Below are 23,225 nucleotides of genomic sequence, written 5' to 3' on the forward strand. Positions count from 1 at the left end.
CACACTGAGCACATGTGACAGTCTGGAGACGCCGTGGAGAGCGATCTGCCTTCCAACATCCTTCAGCATGACCGGTTTGGCAGTGGGTCAGTAATGGTGTGGGGTGGCATTTCTTTGGAGGGCTGCACAGTCCTCCATGTGCTCGCCAGAGGTAGCCTGACTGCCATTAGGTACCGAGATGAGATCTTCAGACCCCTTGTGAGACCATATGCTGTTGCGGTTTGCCCTGGGTTCCTTCTAATGCAGGACAGTGCCAGATGTGGCTGCAGTGTGTCAGCAGTTCCTGCAAGATGAAGGGATTGAAGCTATGGACCGGCCCACCCGTTTCCCAGTCCTAAATCTGATTGAACATATCTGGGACATCATGTCTCGTACCATCCACCAACGTCACGTTGCACCACAAACTGTCCAGGAGTTGGCAGATGCTTTAGTCCAGGTCTGGGAGGAGATCCCTCAGGAGACCATCCGCCACGTCATCAGGAGCATTCCCAGGCATTGTAGAGAGGTCATACAGGCACGTGGAGGCCACACACACACTACTGAGCATCATTTCCTTGTCCTGAGGCATTTCCACTGAAGTTGGATCAGCCTGTAACTTCATTTTCCACTTTGATTTTGAGCATCATTCCAACTCCAGACCTCCGTGAGATATTAGTTGTGATTTACGTTGATACTCTTTAGGTTTTATTGTTCTCAACACATTCTACTATGTAATAAAGATTTACAACTAGAATATTTCATTCATTGATATCTAGGATGTGGGATTTTATTATTCCCTTTATTTAGCAGTGTATAAAGGCAGAACTTTTCTAATCATTGCATGAATTGTGTTGTGATTTTGTGTTCCCTCTGTGAAGAGCCTATGTGGTGCAGTGCATGAAATTTTATCGTGGGTTTGTATCTGTTAGAGGACATCTACTATCTTTGAGTCACTCTCTGTAAAATGTTTTAGTCCATTGATAATGTAGATCCATACATGATTTTAAAAGCAAGAGAGGGTTAACAAATCACAATAGGGTATATGCAGTAGCCTTTAAATTACATTTTATTTAGAATAATAAAGAACAAATAAGTGAATCCGATAGTAGCATTCAGGCTGCTGAGCAAACCTGCAGGGAGACGCTGTTGAATACAAGCTGCATTGACTAATTTGTGTTCCATAGGCAGTCCAGACATCAATCCTAAGGTAATAAGAGTACTATGGGTTATTTATCCCTAAAAAGTTTAAACAGGAGAGATTTTGGAATGAAAAGTATACTTAAATATTTGTAAACATGCTTTATAGTGTCCCCACCGCCCCAACGCACGTTTCATTTAAAACTTCATCAGGAGGCGTGTTTTGGGAGATGATAGATACTATTATATATTGTTAATCAGCGAATGAATCATAGTGTTCGGGTAAGGGTGTGTGTAAAACGGACGTGTGATCTAAACACTGGTGCATAGTACTGACCGTCCAATAGTAATGCTTGGCTGAGCGGGCATGTAAGTCATGTGACCGATCACACGTGATCACCATGATGATGCTCCGATTTGCTGCATCATGAAACGCAAGCGCCGAAACAGCGTATGTGCAAGTGTACATATTGGCCGCTTGTCAGAGTATCCATCACGAAGAAAAAAACTGGCTGGAATGGACTCTTATAGATGTATATTGAGTCCTGTGTAAGCAAGTTATCGCTGTCATGGTAAGCGTATACGACACGATATCAATGGCATGATTGTATCGTATAGTGTACCATACTGCATTAAAAAAAAAATTTTTGTTGTAAAAGTTTCCTAAAGAGACATACATACATAGTTTTGCATTGACTTGTCCAATCACTGTATTTCTGTGCACTCTGCTCCCTTTTCCTGCTACAGTTGCACTATGTTATTTGCTCTCTGACTTTCTTGAAGCCAGCAGCCTCTTCACCTGTTGAGCACATGTCAATTTCTATATGCACAAGGACCAAACGAAAAAATGCTGGCACTACCACTACACCCAGTTACAAGGGAAATGGGATCAATAAAAATATATCCAGATAATAGCCATGTCTTGCGGTGCTCAGCTTGATACTTGTAAATGATTTTGAAAATTCAGAGGAAAGCAAGAGGAGCAGCAGTCACAACTGACAATTTTGGTAAAATGCACTTTATTTCGGTTGCAGACAGAGACATGAGTAAATTGAACAACAGCTGTTTCGCGGGAATGCACGCTTCTTCTGGCTCACACATCATCTCTTGTATTTCCCCTATTATACAACATATCTCGCACACTATTTAAATGTATTTCTATCAATTGCTAATCATAAATGAGAATATATACAAAACGTGCAATAAAACCAGAGACCCTAATATACTCTAAGTAGAAATAGGCTTAGATCATTACGATCAGTTAACCCTATGGATCCCAAGGCCTCAGTCATTTGAATGAAATATTTGTCCTTTCTAAGTACGGTAACTTATTATTTCTATCGCCACCATTTTGGGGTATTTGTTTAAAATGCAATCCTACAAAAGCATGTGGTTTGGGGCACTCCTCACCCCCCAATCAACCGCTCTCATAGCTGATGAGCATGGGAGAACCTTTTCCAGACTGCAGTGAGTGTACCTGCTCACTAATTCGTTTGTGCAAGGGTCGTATAGTTTTGCAAATATAAAATTTACCGCAGTCACAAATGATCCAATAAATTATGTATTTATTCTGGCAAGTAAAAAAACTGATTTGAGTCTATGAAAGTAACCCCCCCAAATTAACGTGATTCTTACAATACATGTGTAATCTCAGTAGTTGGTATCTACATTTAACATTTCCGTTCAGTAAAGTTTTTTTTTTTTTTTTTTTTTTTATTATTAATAAGCCAGTCTTCTTTTTGTGTGTTCGTCTGAAACGGACTTTTACCAATATGTATACAGACTCTTACTCCAGCTAAACATAGCCATCAATCTTTATATGGCAAAATCTGTAGCAAAGGGTCACTTTCTATCAAGTAGCAATATTTATTATTGATCTCGCTGAAGTGCTCGTCGGACTATGTTTAAAGGACATAACAAACCTTTTATTTTTTGCTTTAGTATGGTATCGAAGTATTGAGTTTTGTTTTTGATTATTCACAACGGTTTTCAAAAAGGATATAATGTCCAAAGGATGGCTACGTTGGTATAATCTACTTGCCAATTCGCTTGGTTGATCTAGAAGTGTTGTTGCGGATTTGTGTGCGGATTTTTCCGCAGAGATTCTGAAACCTCTGCAGGTAAAAAGCCCCTGCGATGATGGTGATAAAAGAAGAAATAAGATTTTTGCTCATTTTAAACCAGTCAACATTTCAGTAATGGTGAACACCGTGGGAGACATGCACACAAGATAGGTGTGAGATCTGTTTCTAATCCATTCCTAAAAAAAGAAATGCTACCTTTTGATCCAACCCACTCTTGTGAATGCATTGGTGTTCCCATGTCCGCAGACAAAGCCATCACCATTTTACTCATCTACAAACCCCCATATTATTGAGCAACTATACTTGAAGTGTTTACATTAACATTTTAACATCGACGGTTGATCAACACTGAAAGCCTGTGCACCCCCATACCTTAGGATGCTGGTGTGCAGACTGTAAGACATCGGTAGCATGCAAATAACACTGACCCGATCTCATATGTGAGGAACTGTGTTTTATACTTGGACATAATGCATTTCAATTTGACCACTGGTATTCCCATATAGCTAATACAGTAAGGGGTACGCCAGTGGCACCAACGTTTTGCAAGAAGTCTTTGTGGGACAATTTGAGTTAGATGGGATTTTTAGTACCTCTAATCCATTTGCCATTCATATCATATTATTCTGACGTTGTATAGATGGTATTTTTTGTGTGTGATTGCACTTCTCAAATATTCCATGAATTCATGACATTTAAATGGTAAACAAGTGAACACGAGACTCACTAGTAAAAGTGGTGCTAGTTTTTAGAAGTGGAAATTGGGATTGTGAAGTACCATACACACACTGAGGGTTATCACAAACCCACCACAACCAATTAATTGATCTATTCTCAGCTTTTTATCCTTATCATATTAAGGAATCCCTGCCCTATGGACAATTTAGTGAACATAAATCCCCTTAAAACAAACTTTATTATAACAATATGTCTAAAAACATACACCAACCCAGTGCTATATGACAGCAAAAAATGTCTGCCTAAAAATTGACCAAGGTCTAGCGCATACCCTACAATAACCTTTCCTGCCCCCTGCCTGGCTGTGTAGGTTGGCACCCTAATAACGATTTTTTGGCGCCCTCACTCAACGTGGACTGACCCTCACTGCCCTATCTCACCCTACAATGCAGGTGAGAAAACTGCAGGAAAGGTTATTGTAGGGTATGCGCTAGACCTTGGTCAATTTTTAGGCAGACGTTTTTTGCTGTCAAATAGCACTGGGTTGGTGTATGTTTTTAGACATATTGTTATAATAAAGTTTGTTTTAAGGGGATTTATGTTCACTAAGTCTGATTCTAGTTCCCAGTATGATACGTAAGTTTTTCTAGCCTATGGACAATTTCTCAGATTGCAATGCATAAATAGTGCAGTCAAGACTTTTATAAATCAATCTCACAAATTGGGAAATAAAGATTATACCTTCGTGGCTATCCTTTGGACATTATTCCTAAAGGTTTTCAAAAAGCATAAAATTCAAAATGAAGTTAAATACCGTTCGAAGGCAAAATATTAAATAAAGGTTTGTGCTTTTAAGCGTAGTCCGATGAGTAATTCAGTGAGGTCATTTTCAAACTGAGAGGCATCCGAGCATTTAAGGTTCCAGGTGATTCACTCTCGATGTTCAAGTGTTAATGTAAACACTTCGAGAAATGTTGCTCCATCATCTGGGGGTCTGTAGATGAGTAAAATTGTGATGTCTTTGTTTGCTGACATGTGCACACCAATGCATTCACAAGAGCTGATCTGATCAAAAGGTATCATTTATGGAATGGACTTGAAACCGCTTTCACGCCTCTCTTTTTGTCCATATCTCTCACTGTGTTCAGTATCACTGAATGATTTGTTGACTGGTTTAAAATGAGCAAAAATCTTTTTTTTTTCTTTTATCACACTTGTCTACAGCCTCCTTTTGAGTCGCTTTAAAAATCCCCAGTGATCTTAAGTTTATCTGAGTGAGGTTTAGATGAGATGCAGCCCTGGTAGGTTGAGTTGAAAGTATGAAATAAGCGGATTTTGTGTATTTTTGGCATTGTAATGCTTTCTACATGAAGGAACCAGGAGGAAGCTTTTTGTTGGAATATTTGCTTGGATCAAAGGGTGAGAAATCCTTTTAGCACCTAGGTGTCAATAGTCTTTTAGAACCAAGGTGCGAATAACAACATTCTAGATACAAATTGGAAGTCTTAGGAGCAAGCTTTTGCTATATTACGGCTTTTCCTTAACCAAGGAAAATGTTGAAAATATTTCTGAGGTTATAATGAGGTTTTTGTAAGTGAAGATCCTTAAGTACTGTGAGATCGGATGTCAAGAGTGGTTTGAGGAGTTCAAATCCTTTGGTTGCTTCAATCAATGGACTTGTGATGACGAGTCCAGTAAAATATGGCATGGGCTTCACAGAGTAATTTAAGTCAATGTGTATCTGAGTAGGGTTGCCATCCAGTTCTTTTGAAAGCTTCTTCTGTGTTCTATTATTTTGTGGATATGTTGAAAATCCTGCTGTTTTAGTGGGAGTTGTGGAGCAGGAAATTCAGTGGGTGCTATCTTGGCACCCTATCAACCTCATCAGTTTGTCTACAGCAGTGTTTCCCAAATTCCAGTCCTCACAGCCACTCAACGGGTCATGTTTTCAGGATTTCCTTAACATTACACTGGTGATGGAATTATTGTCAAGGTATCAGAAATTGCTACAGGTTCTCCCACGTGTGCTATACTGAAAAAAATCCTGAAAACATGATCTGTTGGGATGAGGATGGGAGTTTGGCAAACATTGGTCTACATCTACCAGACTGACCACATTTTCCCTAATATCGCATGGGATGTTTTGTTTGTTTTTCCACGAACTAAACACAAATTTCTTAATATCTTTTGTCAATGACCTGCTAACTTCCCAGTAATTTTTTTCCAAACATCTGCACTCAAACTCATTACCTGACTTTGCTGAACTTTTATTTTACAAGTCAGAGCATGGACGTGGCCTCCTTGGGTCCCCTCTAATTACCTTTTTTTTAAAGGGAACCTGTCACCCCTAGGTGTTTTTAACTAAAAGAGCCATCTTGTGCAGCACTAATGCTGCATTCTGACAAGGTGGTTCTTTTAGTTCTGGTTCCTGCCAACGCTGCAATAATCGCTTTTATAATGTGCCCCCTCATACCTCGAATTAAATCTGGGGCAGGTCTTTCCCCCCCTAACACAGACGCACCACAGCCGTCACTCAGGGCCTCTGCACGCCGCCTCCTCTTCCTTCATCAGTGTTCCCGGCGCCTGTGCTGTTGTTTTTTTTTTCGGGCATGCGCAGTTGTGCTGCCCTTCGAACTTACAGCGCAGGCGCCGGGGACGCTAATGAAGGAAGAGGAGGCGGTGCGCAGAGGCCTTGAGTGACGGCTGTGGTGCGTCTGTATTAGAGTACTTTCACACTTGCGTCGGTACGGGGCCGTCGCCATGCGCCGGCCCGACGGACGTCGTGAAAATAACTGCACGATGTGGGCAGCGGATGCATCCGCTGCCCATTCTGCAGTCTGGGGAGGAGGGGGCGGAGTTTCGGCCGTGCATGCACGGCAGAAAATGGCGGACGCGACGCACAAAAAGTTACATGGAACTTTTTTTGTGCAGACGGTCCTCCAAAACACGATGCATCCGACGTGTGGCCATACGTCGCTAATGGAAGTCTATGGAGAAAAAAACGCATCCTGCGGGCAACTTTGCAGGATGCATTTTTCCCCAAAACGACACATTGCGACGGATGTCACACGACACAGGTGTGAACGTAGCCTTAGGGGGGAAAGACCTGCCCCCGTGTCTAATTAGAGTTATGAGGGGCACATTATAAAAGCGATTATTGAGGCGTTGGCAGGGACCAGAACTAAAAGAGCCAAAATAAAGATTATTATTATTATTATTATTATTATTATTATTATTATTACCTTGACAGAATGCATTAGTGCTGCACAATGTGGCTCTTTTAGTTAAAAATGCCTGAGGGGGGTGACAGGTTCCCTTTAAGACTTGGCTCTCCTTTATGTGCTGCATCTGTTTTGCCTCATCTCTCTATGGACACTTGATGTGATAGTTTTATCTTCTGGTGGGTGGTAAACCTACTGGACCAATCAGCACATTGTTCTTTACACTGACTCCCAGATTTGCAGAAAAATTATTCTTCATTCAGACATTATAAATTAAAGGTTGATCCCTTTTACTTGTAGCTTCATTTAGGCCACGTGCACACGCTGCGGATTTTTCCGGACTAACTTTGGTAAATCTGCAGGTAAACCACACTGCGGTTTTCCTCCAGAATTTTTCCGCGATTTTTTTTCAGATTTTGTGCGTATTCCTAGTACACCTGCGGATTCCTATTGTGGAGCAGGTGTAAACCGCTGCGGAATCCGCACAAAGAATTGACATGCTGCGGAATAAACAATGCTACATTTCCGCACGTCTTTTTCCGCAGCATGTGCACTGCGGATTTTGTTTTCCTTAGGTTTACATGGTACTGTAAACTCATGGAAAACTGCTGCGAATCCGCAGCGGCCAATCCACTGCTGATCCACAGCAAAGTCCGCAACGTGTGCACATACCCTCACCACTGACAGTTTAATATTTAAAAAAAAATGTCCTTTTTTTTTTTTTTTGTTATCAACTTCACCCTTTCCTATTTCATTTGTGTGTGTTTATTACCCACATCCCTTTTGCAGACCATGTCCCCTTCTGAAGACAACACCCATATACACTAACCTTCCTTACCCTTAAAATAAAACTAATGGTAGCCAAAATGTAGATATTGTTTTTCCTTTATGTTAATGTCTGCTAGTGTTCTGTTACATAGGACTTAAGGGAACATGAAGTACAAGTATAAGAGACACAATAGAATTAAGGGGTGGGACTTCATACTAGCGCTAATAACATCCTCTATGAGAACATATAGAAGGATTTATAAGGTTGTAAATATGACTTTACCTTAATGGAAATACAAATTTGCTGTAATCTAAATTAATTTCCTATAAGCCATGCAGGCACCATATTATACCACTAGAAAATTAGTTAAATGCTCAGTGTTACCAACAATTGTTGACTGAATAATCCGAACATGAAACCGCTTTAACGACCAATTTTAACATGAATATTCCAATTAAGTGGACTTACAATGGTAAGGAAAAGTTGCAGATTAATTTTGGTAATTATTCATCCTTTTAATTTTTATCTAAAGAATTGCAGTTCCAAGTTACTAATATACTGTATGTCATTTCATTACGTTTTGGATGGAAATTTTATATACGCTTTTTGTCCCTTTTTTTTCTATATTGGGTCCTGTGACCTTTTCAGGCTTCTACACATTATACCCATTGTAATGCAGGATCACAGACTTTGAACAGCGCTGCTTGCAATAATAACAATACCCAGATATTTTCAGTCTATACAACCTGGTATTTTGTGGGAGCCCGAGATATATTCTATAAAATGATACATAATAGTATAATATACCTTACTTAGATTAGCGATGAAGAAGACTCTTTGTCCTTGTGAAGTATTATGATAAGCTGAATTCGAGGACAGCTTCAATCGCATTTCCATATATTTTACATTCTAGACAGAAATTGTTAAAGCAAAAAGTCTTATTCTGACTGGCATACAGTAGCTTGGAACTTAGAATTAGTTTTATTGCTTGCTTTTTGTAGTAGTTTTTTAAACTTATAGCTAGAATTTAGTATTTAAAGGATCCTCTCTAGGTAAAAGATCAAGCAAAAAAGACCTTAATTTAACTCTCAAGTACAGCAATTATGCATGCTCATATGCCTGTCCTGTCATTTACTTGACTTTATTTTCTGTGGGAGAATGGCTTTACATACATACACACCAAAACCCCTCGAGGGTGCCATGTAGTTTTAGGGGTCCCTTTTAGAGCTCAAAAAAAGTAATTCTGCTCTCAAGCGATTCTATTAGGGAAATAAGGTACAAGGGGTGAAATCATTGTTATAACTTGTGTAATATCTGTCATTTTTTAAACCTATGTACTGTGTGTTTCATTCTATTTCTTTTCTTTTTGTGCAGTTGTAATCCAAAAGGTATTAAGACTTTGTAGGTCCTTCATTGTTTCTCCAGTTAATGATACATTCCATACATGACTGGTAATTGATCATCTTTATTCAGGTGACTTGTGATAGTCAGACCCCCACCTCATGACATGCAATACTTCTTAAAGACAAAGAAACAGAGTGATAAAGTCCACAAAGACATAATTATATTAAAAATGTCAATCGTAATTTTATTATAGACAGAATATACCAACAAACATATACAAAATGAGTCAAATGCCGCAAAGATGTGCTGTATGCACGATGCAGGCTAAGGAGGGACAATAAGGGAAAGGCATGACGGAATTTGAGCAAAGAGGGGGAAAAAAACACTCCCAATGTACCTTTACATAGCTAACAGAGTGATAGTGCATATACATTGTACAGGGTCCCACAGGTATCCCATATGCATGAATGGCAAGGTGCCACTAATAACACAATGCAGGCTTACCCATCTTAGGTGTCAGGAAGCGCACCCCCTCCTTCTCAAAGCCCCCGAACGCACGTTTCGCCAAATGGCTTTTTCAACAGGGTTCATCTATAGTTTGTCCCATGCTGCTTTTTGTAGTGATAAAACCGGAAGTAGCGCCAGACATGCCGGCGCATGCGCAGAGGTGCCTGGCGCGCGTCATCGCCGAGGCCGCTGCAGCTGGGCGGAACTCCGCCTAATGACGTCATGTAACCCACACGCCCAGCACAATACAGCGGCGGCAGCCAAGACGAGCGGCCCAGGCCACACCGGGCATGCGCACTGTCGGCGGCCATCTTTAAGAAGACCATGGTAGCGGCCATTTTTAAGAAGATGAAATCGCTACATACTCATACAAAGTGCTAATACAAGTGGAGCCATATAAAAAGTTGCAATAGAAACATTGTAATTAATACAAATATCAGGCAGGAGTCAAAAAATCTACCCCTACTACAATTCAAATACCAAAATAATGAATAACAATATAGTGAACATTTAAAGTGACAGTGCAGATGGATAAGGTGCTGAGGTATTCGGCCAAAATAGGCATATGAACCAAGAGGACGGCTTCAATGTCTTGTGACGTTCATCTGTGGTGAAGGGAGTTCTATGTAGCCATATAGCATCCAAAGACCGTGGTCAAATAGAGAAATATACTAAAACTGGAAATTAAAACACACACGAAACAATTAGTAACAACATATAATAAAAAGAATGGCGGATATACCCACTTCAGGGAGAGAAAAGGATAGAGGTCCCCCATAATATCTGTGTCGCACAGGCACGACAAAGTAGCAAAACGGTGGAACATAGTTCCCCAGCACTATATGGCCAGATCGGTCAAAGGAAGGGGGCGAAGCTCAGTTTCTCGTTCAGGCCCTTCGGAGTCATAGTATCGAGGGTAAAGATCCACTTACACTCTTGTTGTGCTAGTAATTTGATCATATTACCACCTCCGATACCTCCGTGTATCCTGTCTATGCCTCTAACTTTAAGGCCTCAAGGATCAGAGCCATGAAAGAGTCGGAAATGTTTCGGCAAAGTTTTAAGACTCGACACGTCAGCTGCCTCCCTAGCGGCTAAAATATCTCTTACATGTTCGCGCGTCCGAACTTTGAGCTCCCTAGATGTGAGACCGACATAGACCAAAGATACTTCTTAAAGATAGACCATCATGTAGTATACCTGAATATGCCACATCAAACTTGTTTTTTTTTTTTTTTAGATTCTCACAAGTGCATTACCAGATTAATACTTATTTTGAGAAGTATTATTGTAGGCTCCATGCATATATATGGAAAGTGTTGGCACCCTTGAAATTGTTCCATAGCATGAAGTATTTCTCCCAGAAAATTATTGCAATTATGTTTTGTTATGCACATGTTTATTTCCTTTTGTATGCATTGGTACAAGACAAAAAAAAAACAAAGGGGGGGGGGGGTTTGGGGGGGGAGGCAAACTACACCTACGGTAATTTCACCCAAACCCCCAAAAATCAGCTGGACAAAATTGTTGGCACTTTTCTAAAATTGTGGGCACACAACTTTTTTTCAAGCATGTGATGCTCATTCAAACTCACCTGTGGAAAGTAACATGAGGACAATGAGAAAACAACTGTAACCAGATAAAAAGAGAAGTTGACTTAATCTTTGCATTGTCTGTGTGTCCAAGAAGAGGATTCAGAGATCCTCCAAAAAATAGAAAAAACAGCAAAATGAGGCAGAGCTTCTTACCTGCCTAGGCCTCTAAACAAATGCACTATCAGGATGCAGTGGACCCATGTGGTTAAGATGGAGACTACACAGGTGCAGCATAAACGATGAGGCAGCCACTCCCAACCTACCAAACTAATGGAGGGGGTGGCTGCTTGGCACAATGCTGCACATAAAAGACTTGTATGTGGCGCTGTTCACACAATGGAGATGCACAGCATCCAGGCAAGCCTAGTAGTGACACCCTTCTATTAGATCAGGCGGGCCCGCCCAGCGCTATCCAAATGCACCCCATGTGAACAGACACCACAGTTTACAAGACAAAAATGGGCCCAACTGCACCCCGAAAAAAAGTGCAAAAAACCCAAAAAATATAAAAAAATTTTTGTGAGGTATTAGTTTATACTTTGGCCAAAATACGCAAGCTCGTAACCCGCGTCAAGGGTCCCCACGCTTACGAGTCCTAATTCTAAACAGCAAGAGCACAAGAAGAGGATTCAGAGATCCTCCAAAAAATAGAAAAAACAGCAAAATGAGGCAGAGCTTCTTACCTGCCTAGGCCTCTAAACAAATGCACTATCAGGATGCAGTGGACCCATGTGGTTAAGATGGAGACTACACAGGTGCAGCATAACCGATGAGGCAGCCACTCTCAACCTACCAAACTAATGGAGGGGGTGGCTGCTTGGCACAATGCTGCACATAAAAGACTTGTATGTGGCGCTGTTCACACAATGGAGATGCATTGTGCCAAGCAGCCACCCCCTCCATTAGTTTGGTAGGTTGAGAGTGGCTGCCTCATCGGTTATACTGCACCTGTGTAGTCTCCATCTTAACCACATGGGTCCACTGCATCCTGATAGTGCATTTGTTTAGAGGCCTAGGCAGGTAAGAAGCTCTGCCTCATTTTGCTGTTTTTTCTATTTTTTGGAGGATCTCTGAATCCTCTTCTTGTGCTCTTGCTGTTTAGAATTAGGACTCGTAAGCGTGGGGACCCTTGGCGCGGGTTACGAGCTTGCGTATTTTGGCCAAAGTATAAACTAATACCTCACAAAATTTTTTTTATATTTTTTGGGGTTTTTTGCACTTTTTTTCGGGGTGCAGTTGGGCCCATTTTTGTCTTGTAAACTGTGGTGTCTGTTCACATGGGGTGCATTTGGATAGCGCTGGGCGGGCCCGCCTGATCTAATAGAAGGGTGTCACTACTAGGCTTGCCTGGATGCTGTGCATCTCCATTGTGTGAACAGCGCCACATACAAGTCTTTTATGTGCAGCATTGTGCCAAGCAGCCACCCCCTCCATTAGTTTGGTAGGTTGAGAGTGGCTGCCTCATCGGTTATACTGCACCTGTGTAGTCTCCATCTTAACCACATGGGTCCACTGCATCCTGATAGTGCATTTGTTTAGAGGCCTAGGCAGGTAAGAAGCTCTGCCTCATTTTGCTGTTTTTTCTATTGTCTGTGTGTGCCACACTAGGCATGAAGAACAAAAAGAGAAGTGAACTGTCTGAGGACTTGAGAACCAAAATTGTTGGAAAATATCAACAAACTCAAGTTTACAAGTCCATCTTCAGAGATATTGATTTTCCTTTGTCCACATTGTTCAATATAATCAAGACATTTACAACCTATTGCACTGTAGTTATGGCTCTCTGCAAATGGCAGAGAAATGTTACAACACAGGACAGTCCGGATGGTGGATAAGCAGCCATCAACATTTGAATGAAATAAAACTATATGGCAGGAAACCCAGTAGGACTCCTTTGCTGGCACAGACATAAAAAAAAAAAACTAAAAAAAAGCTAGACTGCATTTTCCCAAAATTATCGTGAGCAAGTCAAAATCCTTCTGGGAAAGCTAGTTGTGGACAGATGAGACTAAGACACAGCTTTTTGGTAAAGCACATCATTCTACTTTTTATCAAAACCGTAATGAGGCCTACAAAGAAAAAACACGGTACCTACAGTCAAATATGGTGAAGGTTCAAAGATGATTTGGGGTTGTTTTGCTGCCTCTGTCACTGGGTGCATTGACTGTGTGCAAGACATCATGAAATCTGAAGATTAGCAAAGGATTTTGGGTCTCAATGTAGTGCCCAGTGTCAAAAAAGCTGGGTTTGCGTCCTAGGTCATGAGTCTTCTATCAGGACATTGATCCCAAACATAGTTCAAGAAGCACCCAGAAGTGGGTGGAAGCAAAGAGAGGGAGTGTTCTGAAGTGGCCAGTAGTTAGTCTGGATTGAAATCCCTTTGAACACCTGTGGAGAGATCTTAAAATTTCTGTTGGGAGAAGGCACCCTTCAAATATGAGACATCTGGAGCAGTTTTCAAATGAGTGGTCAAAAATTCCAGTTGAGATGTGTAAGAAGCTTGTTGATGGTTATAAGCAGCAATTGATTGCAGTTACACACGTAATCACAATTGTTGGTACCCCTCGATTAATGACAGAAAAACCAACAATGGTCACAGAAATAGCTTGAATGTGACAAGAGTAATAATAAAAAAAATTTATGAAAATGAACAAGTGAAAATCAGACATTGCATTTCAACCATGCTACAACAGGGACCACCAAATATATATAAAAGGTACAAACTTTATTGAATATATATAAAAAGAATAAAAACAGGGCAGTAGCCACCAGTGCAGCAGCAGAGGTGGGACTCACTCGGGGCAGCCACAGTACTAACAGCATACATGGTAAAGAAAATATACAGACAATAAATCTTCAAAACAGTATCAAAGATAACAATAAGTATAATACAAATAACTGCGCATAAAGCAAGTGCATAAATATGTGCAAAGTAGGTAGAGTGCTGATAAGCAATAATCCACTACATAAGCATAGGTATGATACGTTAAACCATTAGGGCATAAAACATGTAGCCATAGTATTAGTAAAAGGTATAGTTACCATGTAGGAGCACCCGAGGACCCACAACACCCGACGCGCGTTTCGCAATGAAATGCAATGAAATGCTTTGCTTTGGTATTTTCTATTTGGTTCCTTCATGGTCCAGTCTGGGATATTATTTGGTGTTTCATGCTACAACAGAATAAAAAAAAATAAAATAAATAAAACTCATGAAATAGGCCTGGACAGAAATGATTATACCCTTAGCTTAATATTTTGTTGCACAACCTTTTGAGGCAATCACTGCAATCAAACGATTTGTGTAACTGTCAATGAGATTTCTGCACCTCTCGACAGGTATTTTGGCCCACGCCTCAAGAACAAACTGCTCCAGTTGTCTCATGTTTGAAGGTTGCCTTTTCCAGACTGCATGTTTCAGCTCTCTCCAAAGATGCTCAATAGGATTTAGGTCAGGGCTCTTAGAAGGCCACTTCAGAACAGTCCAATATTTTCCTCTTAGCCATTCGATGTTTTTAGCTGTGTGTTTTTGGGTCATTATCCTGTTGCAAGACCATGACCTGCAACTGAGTAAAGCTTTCTGACACTGGGCAGCATATTTCTCTCTAGAATCCCATGATAGTCTTGAGATTTCATTGTACCCTGCACAGTTTCTAGACGCCATGTGCCAGATGCAGCAAAGCAGCCCCAGAACATAACAGTTCCTCCTCCATGTTTCACAGTAGGGACAGTGTTCTTTTCTTGATATGCTTCATTTTTCCGTCTGTGAACATAGAGCTGATGTGCCTTGCCAATAAGTTCCATTTTTGTCTAATCTGTCCATAGGACATTCTCCCAGAAGGTTTGTGGCTTGTCAACATGTAGTTTAGCAAATTCCAGTCTGGCTTTCTTATGATTTTTTGTTTGTGTATTGTTTAAGATTTATATATATATATATATATATATATATATATATATATATATATATATATATATATATATATATATATATATATATATATATATATATATATATATATATATATATATATATATATATATATATATATATATATATATATTCTCAAAAAGTTTAGCTCAACCTTTACCTTGCTTGACAATTTAGTATACTGGTGGTTCCACTAAATAACATCAACCATTTTCTGAGCTTTCCTTACAATAATGAAATGTAAAGTGTGTGATTACATATCTCAAATATTCTGTACATTTTTAACTATGTAAAGGAATATTATAAATCCCTCTTAAGGCTGGAGCGACACAGCGACTTCCAGTATTACATAGCACCATAGAAGTAAGTGACCATGTTGCAACTCAGGTTGCCTCCCCGGATATAGGCAAGGAAAAAAAAAAAAATTTACTACTTGTTTTGTCATAGTTGCGACAACAGTATAACCATACTCTCTTCCATGGTGCTATGTAGCAGCAGTATAGTGCAAAATAGCAGGGAATCCTAATCTACAACGTTATTCAGAAATCCACTAACCTCAGAGAAGACATACTGATAGGGATTCTAGATTGTGAGCCCCATCGGGGACAGCGATGATAATGTGTGCAAAACTGTAAAGCGCTGCGGAATATGTTAGCGCTATATAAAAATAAAGATTATTATTATTATTAAGTGTACCTGATGATCTTGGGTGTAGGTGCACACTGTCAGTAAATGCTGTCAGTTGGACGCTGCGTTCTTGTGCAGCATCCAACCCGCAGCGTCCACATGTTACAGCATAGTCGATGGGATTTCTAGAAATCCCATGTCCGCTATGTGTTCACCGACAACGCGGATCACATGTGGAGACGGACATGCGGCACGTCTTTCCAGACCTCAGCATGTCTATCTTGCGGAGAAATCTCACCCATACAATGCATTGGACGCAATGAATCCCCATGGTTCAGTGAACACATGCGGATTCACCTACGTTCAATAGCCGGCAGCGCTTTGGACACAGCAGAAATGTGCTGTGTCCATAGTACTGCCAATTCCTGAATGTCTGCACAATACTGTAAGGGTTATCTCCCATGGTCCGTAAAAGCTGCGGGTTGAACGCTGCATACATCCTCAGAGTCTAGATGTTACAGCGTACTGGATGGGATTTTATGAAATCCCACCTCCACTATGCGCGCGGAGATGCCTGTGGATCACCCGCAGAGACGGACATGCGGCGCGTCTTACTAGACCACAGCATGTCTCCACATGATACATTTCACCCGTAAACTATATTGGGTGTGGTGAATCTGCATGGTTCAGTGAACTCAAGTGAAATCACCTGCGTTCAAAAGCTGGCAGCGCTTTGGACGGAGCGGACATGTGCTGCATTCAGTGCGCTGAGGAATCCTGACGGTGGGCACATACCCTAACACTTCTTTATTACAAGCTAATTTTAGTATTGTATTTTTTCATTCTTTGATAAGTGCACATTTTGATATTGATGTGCACACATAATAGCACACACATGTCATATGTTATGAATATTGCTGGCATATGCTGCCTACAAATTTGTATGGGCAGAAAATAGATGCTATTGATGCTGCACAGCCACCAATGGAAATTTTTACAATGGTGCCATGATTTTCCTTTTTGAGATGTTCTCTTTTGTTATTGTTTTTTTTTGTTATATGTATATCTCCTTAATTCTGCCTGTTGGCTAAAGCATATATGTAAATGAGAAGAAAATGTGGCACTCACCCTTCTGTGCAGTATGTGTTGTCCTTTATTTGCGATTCTACGGGTCCATGTGTGTCTCTGTGGTGATGTTACTTCCTATATATAGGGTGTGACTATTACAGGTGATAAATATACAATCAATATGTCACATTAAAAACAATATTTCTGATACTAAAAAGTGGACTGCACATTAATGCAACTTATAAGAACATTGCCATATCCAATTTATCATTTAAGCCCAAAGGGCCCTGGGCATTAGCACGCATAATCCATTTGGCCTCACGCTGAAATAGTAGTTTGTTGTGATCTCCACCCTGCGGTGGAAACTTAACTATTTCCAAGCCTGCAAAACGTAGCTGGCTAGGATCACTGCAATGTTTTTCCTGCATATGTTTAATAAACCGTACGCGACCTTTGCCTGTTAATACCGAATTATAATGTTCACGAAATCTGGTGAACATAGGCCTAATTGTCTTTCCAGTATAAAAATGATCGCTCGGGCAGAATATTGAGTAAGCTACAAAATTACTTTTACACGTGATAAAATCTCTGACATAATGCTCTATTGTACCAATTTTTATAGGGTTATTAGTTTTATGCAAATGACAGAAGCTGCAGTTCCCGCAATTATGATTGCCCTGTGGTAGGGTTTTTTTTTATCCAATTATTATTATGCGGTAAAAGGCGATTTTGGACCAAAAGGTCACCCAACAGATTTTGCGTATAGAGACCTGGATTTCTTGATCTATGGGACTGCTTGATCTAGCGGCAAAACTCACTCAAATAAAACTCCTTAAAAAAGGAAAAGAGGGCAAAAGGAGTGCTCTTAGTAATGTTGGAAAAAATTCAAATACCAACCAAAGATTTTCATTTGCGTTTAAACATAGTCCCATAGATCAAGAAATCCAGGCCTCTATACGCAAAAACTGGCACGTTTTGCAAAGAGATGATGACTTAAGTAAATTAACTACACTAGTGCCGCAGTTCGCCTATAAAAGGACAAAAAATGTAGGTGACCTTTTGGCCCAAAACCGCCTTTTACCGCATAATAATAATTGGATAAAAAAAAACTACCACAGGGCAATCATAAATGCGGGAACTGCAGCTTCTGTCATTTGCATAAAACTAATAACCCTATAAAAATAGGTACAATAAAATCTCTGACATAATGCTCTATCACCTGTAAAAGTAATTTTGTAGTTTACGCAATATTCTGCCCGAGCGATCATTTTTACATTGGAAAGACAATTAGGCCTATGTTCACCAGATTTCGTGAACATTATAATTCGGCATTAACAGGCAAAGGTCGCGTACGGTTTATTAAACATATGCAGGAAAAACATTGCAGTGATCCTAGCCAGCTACGTTTTGCAGGATTGGAAATAGTTAAGTTTCCACCGCAGGGTGGAGATCACAACAAACTTTTGGGCTTAAATGATAAATTGGATATGGCAATTTTCTTATCAGTTGTATTAATGTGCAGTCCGCTTTTTAGTATCAGAAATATTGTTTATAATGTGACATATTGATTGTATATTTATCACCTGTAATAGTCACACCCTATATATAGGAAGTGACATCACCACAGAGACACGAAACGGCCGTCGTTCAGTCGTTCACTCCCCACACCCCTCTCCTCACCAGCCGCCACAGAAAAATGTCTGTAAGGCTACGTTCACATTTGCGTTGTTGGGCGCAGCGTCTGCGACGGATACCGACGCATGCGTCATGCGACCCTATCTTTAACATGGGGGGCGCATGGACATGCGCCGGTATGCGTTGTAATGCGTTTTACGACGCATGCGTCATTTTGACCCACAAGACAGGGCTCAGACAACGCTACTTGTAGTGTTTTCCCTGCACCGAATTTCCTGATCTTTACTATCTTATGACAACGCCTGCGTCACAAAACGCTGCGTTGTGTATATGAGTTGTTGGTTGCGTCGCCGACGCTGCGCCCAACAACGCAAATGTGAACGTAGCCTAACCTGCTAATCGCAAATAAAGGACAACACTTATACTGCACAGAAGGGTGAGTGCCACTTTTTCTTCTCTCATTTACTTCATGGACTTTCAAGTTTATAAGTTGTGCACCGCCCATGTCAGTAGCTAGCCTCGGAACGTCCTGATCTTCAAAGGATCTAGTATACGTATATATCTCTACGCAAAGCACAGCATTCGGTGCCGTTTATACCCATCTTTCTCTTCAAGCGCTTTGTTAAAGCATATATGGTTCTGTATCTGTGTAATTGTATATAATCTGTATTTATTATGAAATTGATATAGTATATTCAACCAAGGAAAATGTAGCCTTGAGATTGTGGCTTTGGGTCTGAAATGGATAATAACTGTTGCTGAGATGTGAAATCATTTCTGTGAACTGGTTAAATGAACATGGTCAACTCCTTTCACCTTTTGTTCTAGGCTTATGGGATGTCTGCACTGCCTCTAAACTTGATTAAAGGTACAAGAAATGTACATTATGAACGTCTGGAAAACACAGACGATATTGAAGAAGTGAATCTGGAAATTGAAAGGCTTAGATCAAAGGTAAGAGGCTCATGTATTCTTATTTTACCTTCAGCATTAGATAATGTTTTACTCCTGTCGATGTTCTCCAGTAGTGAGTCTTATGTAGAACCCATTCTACATCTGAAACTTAATAGCTGTTTTTCTGGTCAGAGACTCTAGTAATTTATAACAGCAATGTAATATAAAAAGTAAAATACACTCACAAGTTATGTGCCACCTAGGATCTCTGCAGTTGAAAAGGATCTGAGCTGCATCTCTCAGCAATGGCAAATATATAATAAATGAGGTTCTGTAATGTACCATACGCTGTTTACATCCAGCTGCCACCAGAGTTAATAAGAGCTGGTCAGTGGGGTTGCCGGATGTCTGACCCCAAGCAATCTGATATTGACCTATGCTATGGATAAGTCATCAGTATAAAAATTATGTCTAAATTAGGGTGGTTGATTAATTTGGCATCAAAGGTAGTCACTAGGGTTCAGCTACTTTTACTTTTTTAGGGTCGAGTCGGGTTTCGAGAAACCCGACTATCTCAAAAGGCAAGTCGAGTGCAATCGGCCGATTATCTCGAAAAGTCGGGGATCGACCGAAACACGAAACCCAATGCAAGTCAATGGGGAAACCTAGTCGGCAGTGAGTGGGGGCCAGGAAAACACCTACAGTGCTCATTTTAATGGCAAAAACATCCATTCTTGTTACTGAAGCTTGCAATCTTAATTTACCTTATAATAATAGTTAGGCATTGGAAATTGGGGGTCATTTGGCTAAAGTTGGGGGGGGTAGGGCTGCTTCAAGTATTTAGTGGGACCAGGAAATGTGGACCACGTCACGGCAGTGGAGCAGAGAGAGGTAAGTGTTTAAACTTTGCAAGTGCTGTGATCCTGAGCAAGCAGGGGGGGCCCACTCGTTGACATTGCCACTGGCACCGTGCCCCTCAAAGTACGGCGGTGGGTTTGCACGGCGGGGGCGCCTCCCACCGGCAGCAACGCTTTTGCGTACTATGAGGGGCCCTGTGCCAGTGACGTCGCCAACGATTATTCCCCCCCACCTGATGAAGGAACCCGCACTTTCATCTGCACCTTCCTCTTTGTCCCCGTGTAAGGTGGTATGGTATGCAGGAAGGGGAACCTGACTTTCAGCAGGGTCACATTCTGGCTGTGTAGCGTGCATGGGGAATATAGCGTTCTGTGTCAATGTACCAGCAGACTCATCTATCACTGGCTGGGCAATGGGCAGGATGAGGAGGAAACACAGATATGGGCCCAAAGAATAAAGTGGGCTAAATGCAGTTCAAAATTGGTAACAGGACTAACCAGGCGGCATTGCACCTTGGAGCGGCAGACAACGTTTCTAGAACCGAAACCCAACTTGTAGGCCTAATGCAGTGTTTTATTACCAACTACTTAATGAGAGCCTCAAAATTGAAGCTAAGGAAAGGCAACCTGGAGAACACCTTGGAGCGGCAGACAGTTTCTAGAACCCAATCCAACTTGTAGGCCTAATGCAGTGTTATATTAACAAGTACTTAACGAGAGCCTCAAGATTGAAGCAAAGGAAAGGCAACCTGGAGAACACCTTGGAGCTGGAGACACAGTTTGTAGACCCCAACCAAACTTGTGGCCCCAATGCACTTTTAAAATTCCGACAGGCTGAAAACCTGACAATTGCAGCTCACTTTTTTTAAGAGGAGGACAGCTGTATTGAGTGGCGCAGACAGACACTGCTAGTAGACCTTACACCACAAAGTTTGCTCGCTGCAGGTTTAAAAAAGGTTACATGGGTACACGGGCAGCATTGGTGTGGTCAGCGGAGGACAATTTGAAGGATGGACCCCAGACAGACTTAGTAGGCCTAAAATAAAAAAAATAGGCTCAATGCAGGTTCAATTATGTTGCATGGGTGCACAAGCAGCATTGGTGTGGTCAGCGGAGGACAATTGGAAGTATTGTCTGACACAGCTAGTACTCCAAAATAATAAATAGATGTTAATGTCTCTCTCAAAAAACAAAACAAAAAAAAAACAGGTGGCATTCTTAGGTACAGGGGTGGGCTCCTCTGCTGACCTTCAGACATTATTTGGCGCAAAGTATTTACTGGTGTAAATGTAGGACAGGGCCCCTGAATATTTCAACTAGCATCATACATGTCAACAATTTGGTATTGTCCGTGCCAGGCATTGAAGGATTTCACCACATAGACTAAACAGTGGTGGAGCAGTGAGAGATAATTTTGCAAGTGGTAGAGCACTGTTTGAGGCGGGGGGGGGACACTCTCTCGTGGCTGTCGGTACTGGCCCATGGCCCCTCATGTTACAAAGGTTTGTCTGACATCGGATGCGTGCCACCACCGCCAGAGACATTTAATCGTACTATGAGGGACCCAGTGCCAGTGCCAGTGCCGTCGCCCAAAAGTGGGCACACCCACCTCTTCAGACAAACGGTACTCTCACGGGTGCTTGCGCCAAGTGGCGACCACGGCCCCGTGAGGGGAGTCAGCCCATTTAGGGAGGTATAAACATGTCGTATGCTGGACATACAGCAGCTGCAAAATATGAGATTGGAACAGTGAGTAAGACCTGTACGAAAGCAAGACCTTTTTACAGGATAGCTAGGTGTCAGCCGGGAAAGGTGGGGCAAAATAATTAGAAATCCATGAGTGGTTCATTTTAATGAAGGTTAGATCATCTACATTTTGGGTAGCCAGACGAGTCCTTTTTTCGGTCAGTATTGAACCCGCAGCACTGAATACTCTTTCTCATAGCACACTAGCTGCTGGGCAAGCAAGCTCCTGCAATGCATATTCGGCCAATTCAGGCCAGGTGTCCATTTTGGATGCCCAGTAATCAAATGGGAATGACGGTTGAGGGAGAACATCGATAATGGATGAAAAATAGTTAGTAACCATAGTGGTGAAATGTTGTCTCCTGTCACTTTGAATTGATGCTGCAGTACCTGTCCTGTCTGCGGTCATTGCGAAATCACTCCACAACCTGGTCAGAAAACCCCTCTGTCCAACGCCACTTCTGATTTGTGCACCTCTAAGACCTCTGCCCTGTTTCCCCCTGCAGCTCGTGTGAGAACCATCACCGGCGCTGTGTGCTGGGAAAGCCTGAATCAAACGGTCTACAAGAGTTGCTTGTTTGGTTGCCAAGATTTGTTCAAGGTTCTCATGTGGCATGATATTTTGCAATTTCCCTTGATAGCGTGGATCCAGGAGGCAGGCCAACCAGTAATCGTCATCGGTCATCATTTTTTTAATGCGTGGGTCCCTTTTGTGGATACGCAAGGCATAAACCGCCATGTGGGCCAATGTTCCAGTTGTCAAATCACTGCTTGTGCTGGGTTGAGGAGCACTTTCGGGCAAATCAACGTCACTTGTCTCCCTCAAAAACCCTGAACCTGGCCTTGCAATGCCAGCAGTTTCTATTGCCCCCTGAGAAGCTTCCTCATCCAAAAAATACTCATCCCCATTATCCTCCTTGCCCGCCACCTCGTCCAGTAGACCAGGGATGTCAAACTGCATTCCTCGAGGGCTGCAAACAGGACATGTTTTCAGGATTTCCTTGCATTGCACAGGTGATAATTTAATCACCTGCAGAGAATGATTCCAGCACCTTTTGCAATGCTAAGGAAATCTTGAAAACACGCATGGTTTGAGGCCCTCAAGGAATGCAGTTTGACACCCCAGCAGTAGACTTCCCTGACCAGACAATGGCTG

At 41.5% G+C, this 23,225-nt stretch overlaps 1 protein-coding gene across 1 annotated transcript in view; it reads left to right on the top strand.

Annotated features, from left to right (window-relative positions):
• Window positions 1-23,225, top strand: part of LMBRD1 (LMBR1 domain containing 1) — a 354,508-nt gene that overhangs the window by 167,548 nt on the left and 163,735 nt on the right. Inside the window, exon 8 of the mRNA XM_069726658.1 lies at window positions 19,401-19,526. Coding sequence (XP_069582759.1) covers window positions 19,401-19,526 — 126 coding nt within the window. The remainder of the gene's footprint in view (window positions 1-19,400; window positions 19,527-23,225) is intronic.

The sequence above is a fragment of the Ranitomeya imitator genome, chromosome 5, assembly GCF_032444005.1.
Source record: "Ranitomeya imitator isolate aRanImi1 chromosome 5, aRanImi1.pri, whole genome shotgun sequence".
NCBI classification, from domain to species: Eukaryota; Metazoa; Chordata; class Amphibia; order Anura; family Dendrobatidae; genus Ranitomeya; species Ranitomeya imitator.